Source organism: Tiliqua scincoides, chromosome 13, assembly GCF_035046505.1.
Source record: "Tiliqua scincoides isolate rTilSci1 chromosome 13, rTilSci1.hap2, whole genome shotgun sequence".
Lineage (NCBI taxonomy): Eukaryota > Metazoa > Chordata > Lepidosauria > Squamata > Scincidae > Tiliqua > Tiliqua scincoides.
In genome coordinates this window covers 3,209,759-3,215,758 of record NC_089833.1, presented here as the reverse complement: position 1 = coordinate 3,215,758, position 6,000 = coordinate 3,209,759, and the positions used below count along the sequence as shown (strand labels likewise).

The following is a 6,000-nucleotide window of genomic DNA, read 5'->3' as shown; positions in this document are numbered from 1 at the left end:
GCAAAATTCCAAACCAGGTGGTGACTGGTCTGCTCGACGCATGTCTGCCAGACTGTTGCTGCAGTAGCAGTAGCACATTTTGAAGCACTGATGAAGCTCTCTGCAGCTCTTCTGAATGAAAAGGTACCAAAACAACATTTATTCCCAGTGCACCCCTTTCTGCTGGAATCAGGAAGTCATTCTGGAGCTATAAGCAATATCTCCTACTCCACATTGCCACTGAAAGGTCAGCTGTTTTTAATTCCTAACAGAATTAAGATAGCCAAGCATTTTTATGTTGGTGTGATATAAGTTTCTTGGGGGGGGGGGTCAAAAGATAGAACCTGGCAACATGGTGCATGGGGGGACAGCCTGACATTCAACTAGGGTCAACAGAACACAATTAAACCATAACAGCTCCGCTGCTGCGGAGGAGCCTTTTAGTTACCAAAGACATAATTTGGTGGCAATTAGAAACGTTTGCTCGTCTACTGCAAATCCCAATGCTGATCAACCATTAGATCTCAACTGACCTCTTCCCTCCCCCCCATGCCTGCTGTAAGGTTTTACAGAACAGTTTTATCCAATGCCAGCATGTAGAAAAGCAACTGGTGAAAAGATTACAACATGTAAAATCCTAATCATCCCGGTGTTTTTAACCACCATCCCCCAAACTAGTTTGAAGTCTCTTGGCAAATTCCAAACACTATGTCAGTATCTCAACCACATCCCACTATTTTGTGGTTGCCTTTATAAATATGAGGCAATGCTTCTCTCCAAGCACAGCTGAGCACAGCACATGTGGATTCAGGCCTTCCTGCCTGGGTTTTGGAAAGAAGGGTAAATATACAGAAATCTTGCTTTTAATGAGGTGCAGTTCAAATTCAATAATGCTTTTAAGTATCCACTGCTTTGGAGTCTTTCACAGATTAAACAGAACATCACTGATTAAATATGTAAGTCACCGCTATTGGACAAAAACACATTTTTCAAACCCTGGTTTGTTGCTTAAACTTGTTAAGCTTGTTGCTTAAACCTCATGTTGCTTTTGCCAAGTCATAGGGAGGAACAAGGATATAAGCAGAGCACTGATGCCCCCATACTCCAGGCAATCTCTACCAATCCATCCCCCACAACTCTGGAGCCCTTAGCAAACCTGGCTCATATGCTTTCCTGCCTACTTCACCAGCACAAGGGCTGGCAACCCATTTTCCAAAGTGAAGCAGATTATCTTCTGATCTAATGCCAAGTCCTGTACTTCACTTCTGTTCAAATGGGCATGTCCATCACATGTCATAAATTGCATATTTCTGATAAATCTGGTTATAAATCGAAGGGAACCAGCATGAGCAGGACCCTGAGCTCCATTAAGGAACTTCTAGTTGTACTTCTGAGTTTTTGGGAAGTGGAATACACCAGCCATATCCGGCTACCGCAGGCTCGAGTTCTTTCGGCACACCTTCCTCCTGTGCAGTTCTGCAGTGGCCGTAACAGCCATGTCCTTCCTGAATGAGCCCAAAGACTGGCATCCCTACAGAGTTTTGGCACAGCACAGAGTGCTGTGGGTGCAGGAGGGTCCCCAACATGGACACCAAGAGTTGCTGGGGCAAAAAAAAACTGCAGAGGAAAAGGGGAGGGGAAGAGAAACGAAGGTGCCTGGCAAGCAGCAAGGCACACAGAACAAACACACCACAGAAAGAGCCATTTCATTCCCAAGTCGCGAACAGGCAGGCAACCTAAGAGTCACACCCTTTCGTATGGCCACATCCATTCAGAAAGAGTCCTAAGCATTTTTCTAGGGGTCAGTTTAATACAAATTCCCAGTAAGGAAGGCAAAGTTGGTTCTGGACTGCACAGCTTCGGATTGCAGGCACAGTTCCCCCCCCCCCCACCATCCCAACACATAGTGGCATCACTAGGAGGTGCAATCTGCACTGGATGACACCATGGGGTGTTATACTGACCCAAGCTTGTCGGTTCACTCCCTGAGAACCCCCTTCTGGCTACGGCACCTACAAAAAGGGGTCCCACCCCCCTTCCGTCTCCTCCCTCCACCTGAACAGGAGCATCACCAAGTGCGCTTTGCTTGGTGGGCTCAGGAGGGGTTCAGTGTCCTGCACCTGGGGCAGCACGTGGGTCTACCAGGCCTCAGCACATGCACCAGCCTTTCTCAGCAAGCTGGTGCAGGAACACCCCAGCAGGCCTCGTGCTCCTGCAGCTGTCGGCCAGCTCTTCTGGGTCTGTCCAGCCATGGAGTCGGCCGCTGCACCGCTCTGGGTCCACGCATGGCTTGGTCCTGGATAGCTGTGTGTGGACCACAAGCAGTGTTGCCGGGCTGGCTACATGGTTGAATGAACTCAGAGGAGCTGGCCAGCAGCTGCAGGAGCACAGGTAGGATAAGGAGGCAGAAAGGGGCAGGACCTGTTTTTGGAGTCACAGCAGCCGGGAGGAAGCAGAGGGCAGTTCAGACCATGACAGTCATTTCCCCCCCCCCCAAAGTCTGGGCTCAAAACACTGTAAGAAAGTTCAGGCCTAAATTGCAAAGGGCACCTGCGCAGTGGGGGCATGCCTGGGGCCAAAACAGGCCGCTTCACCAACCCTAGCGATGCCACTGCCAACTCACACAGAAATCTGGCATGTCCAGGAGAAGTCTCTTCTAGCTGACTTGCTGGTTTTTGAAAAGCAAGAAATTCCCCCCAGCAAAGGAAGCATGCCACCACGCCTCTAGCCCAGTGACACAGTCCAAGACATCTCGGCCATGAATTTTGTCCTGTGACTCAAATGTTTGTTGTTCAGAACTTGCATGGAGATCTGTATTTTAAAATCACTGCATGAGGGGGTTTCACCAAACCCAGCGTTTCAGGACTAATCATCCAACTGGGAAGTTTTAGGGAAGAAACATACTTCATAGTTTAGTTTAACTATGTTTAGTTTAGTTAAACATACTTCAGCTAGAAACAAACTAGCTGCACTAGCAGGAGGATGCTTGACTTCTCCCGGATGGGTTGCTGGACTGGCCTCTGAACTAAACCCATGGAATTTATACAGGCAGCAACTGTGTCCATCAACCACAGAAAGTGACTCAATTTTATAACAGTGTTTGTTTCAGGCTGTAACACAATTCCAAGTATCATAATTTTCTGCTTATCAATATATACTTCTACTACACAGCTTATTTACTGAGCTCTGGGCATCACATCACTTGCCCGTTCTTCAAATTCCAGCAGGAACCACCATCACCGAGACTTATTTCCGAATTAAGACCAACATTTCAAAACTGGATGTAGGCCAGGAAAAAAAAAAAAAACATTTTTAAAACTGTCGCAATCTTCAGAAAACTGTCCTTGCAACGAGGAGGAGGGGTCGTCTTCAATGTCCAGGTCATCACTCACTGAAGTAAAATTTTATAGAAAATTTTTATTCAACATACAACATTTTTTTTTTCCAGCAAAAAGGCAATATACAGGAAGAATCATTGCACACGGCAGCTACAGAAACAAAATAAAATACTTGGGGGAAAGGAGAATGGGAGCCAAGAGAAAGAACGTGAAATTAAAAAGGGGGGAAGTGTGAATGGCTGATTCTATTTTTTTTTTTGTTTTGTTTATACTGCACTCAAAAACTTATATAGACATACAGGGCCGTCATTAGCTCCAAACTAAAATGGAAAAGCAGTCTGGGGGTTGAAATAAAACTACACACAATGAATATTGACATCTGTGAAATTCACTTGCAGACTCACCCCTGCCCAGCCCACCCCGCCCCACCCACCAAAAAAACTTCCAAGTGTTAAATTGTACATGTTTCTCCATTAAATATACAATTACATTTTCTCCCCCTCCCCTTTTTACAGTCAACAGCTTACTAAATACTAGTGAACATGCCCTCAGTGCTAAAAGGCTATTTTTGCTCATCTTCCCAGATTAACTAAATTCATTATAAAGCAGACGCTTCTTTCTTTTGTAAACCCTCCAAGGTGTTAGTTATTCTATGGTCACAACTGAGGGAATGCGAAACCATTTTTTAAAACAAATTCAAAGACGCTTCCTCTCCCTTTGAGGGCTCCCCAACTTCTTCCTTGGCAAAATGTGATGTGGAAAAAAACCAAAATTTGACTCAAAATCAATTTATTTAAAATAATAATATAATTATAATAAAAAAGAAATTCTAGGCTGATTGACGAGACAAAAAAATCCTGAATAAGTGCCAACAGTGTACACAATGAAGTAGAGATTGCTATTTATTGATGACGTGAGTTTTGTCTTTGCATTTACAAATGCACAAAAATGTCATTTTTAAAGTATATAACTGAAGGAAATAAATTGGACGTGAGCCTAACCATAGCGCCGACTAGCTGAAGTGATGGCAGGTACCACACATTTGGGAAGAGGAGGGAAGCCAGCACAGGCCGTCCAATTCAAGGTACTACAGACAAATATTTTGCCAATGTCAAGTGATCTACTCCCGTCTTCCCTCAGGATGCAGACAATCTCGCCTCATTTTGCAATTCCCATAAAAACTCTCATTGGCACCCAAGCTTTTATAAAACACCTTCATTTTGCTCAAAAAAGGGCAGTCAATAATAGATACAGAGAAGCCAAATTGAACAGCCTCAAAATAAAATTAATAAATCAGCAGCAAATCCTCTTGCTGGAGACTTTCCAATCGAGTGCACGTGTACCAAAAGTCCTACGGTTGTTAAAAATGTGCGCAAACACACACGCACGCCAGACACACACGCACGCACGCATACGCATTGTTGCCCCTTTTGCCTCAAACAAACCGGAGAAGGTAAGTCAGTTATGGATTTTAATAGCTTTTTCAAGGTACGTGTAGCGGCTTCTCTTTGGGGCTTTGTTGAAATGGTCAAGCCCCAGCCAGGGCCTGGGATGCGACATGTTGCCTGCAGGAGAGAAACAAAGACACACACACACTTTCAGCAGCTGCAGCATCACAAACAAAGGCGACTTCCCTGCCCCAGGCCAGCAAGACGGACAAACACACAAGCGGTGCCCCATGCCTGCCACTTCCTCAACAACCCCAGTGCCAGGCAGGCAATGGAAAAGCCCAGGGTTTTTCAACCTCTGCCCCCTGACGTACCGCTTGTCAGTCTTAAGCTCCACTGAAGGTAACTGGTGCTACAAACAGCAGTAAGAGGTTCAGAGCAAGTGGGTGCGCTTTTCCAAGCACATGAAAATGGTGAGCTAGCGCTCTGCCCACCTGACCAAGCCTCCTATCGCTGTTTGTAGCATCATATTTTTGCTGCTAGATGGGGTGTGGGAGGTGCACATTGCCACCGGACAACACCTCAAGCGCCACCGCTGGTATGCCTACCACCAGTTGAAAAACGCTGATCTGGCCCAGATCAGCTGCTCTGATGGGCAGCAACTCTCCAGAGACTCAGGCAGAGATCTTTCCCATTCAGAGAACTGAATGCCAGAAGGGCAACAATGCCAGGCTAGTGGGCTATACTCAACTTGCTGGGTCACATGCTGCCCAGAGAGTGGGAGGTTCTCAGCAGCTCTAGGAGCCCACCTTTCCCAGCAGTCTACAAGATCCTGGATGGAAGCTGGATTACACACAAAAATACCCTGTTAGGGGCTGCTATACCGCAGCCCTTCTCCCTAACGAGCCTCCATCAGCCAAAGCAAGCCCCAAGCCTGAAAATCAGTCTGGTTCCAGCCAACAAAATCACCCATCCCCTCCAAACGGCAAAATGGGTACTCACCAGGTTGGGGCTCAAAATCTTTCATGTTCACTTCATATTCATCTTCATTTAGGTACTGATGTCGACCCATCATTACAATGGCAAACTTAAACTTCAGAGAGAACATAATAATTGGGGGGGGGGGAATCACAGATCAGAAGAGAATGACATTAGGTGACGTTAACTCTCCTGACTCCACACTGGCACCCTCCCCACTGATCTGTCAACCCACAGTAGGACACTCAGGCTATTTAAGTACAGGGCAGCTGCCATCATCTGGCCTGGACTGGATTTACTCAAAGCCACAAACACCG

The 6,000-nt window shown here is 46.2% G+C and overlaps 1 protein-coding gene across 2 annotated transcripts in view; it reads right to left on the bottom strand.

Moving 5' to 3' along the window:
* Positions 1-3,376: 3,376 nt before the first annotated feature.
* The window catches only part of USP7 (ubiquitin specific peptidase 7), an 86,768-nt gene continuing 84,144 nt past the window's right edge, over positions 3,377-6,000 (bottom strand). For both annotated transcript variants that reach the window (XM_066640517.1, XM_066640516.1), the window contains exons 30-31: positions 5,708-5,798; positions 3,377-4,882 (exon numbers count right to left, since the gene is read on the bottom strand). In XM_066640517.1, coding sequence (XP_066496614.1) covers positions 4,776-4,882; positions 5,708-5,798 — 198 coding nt within the window. In that variant the 3' untranslated portion in view covers positions 3,377-4,775. The remainder of the gene's footprint in view (positions 4,883-5,707; positions 5,799-6,000) is intronic.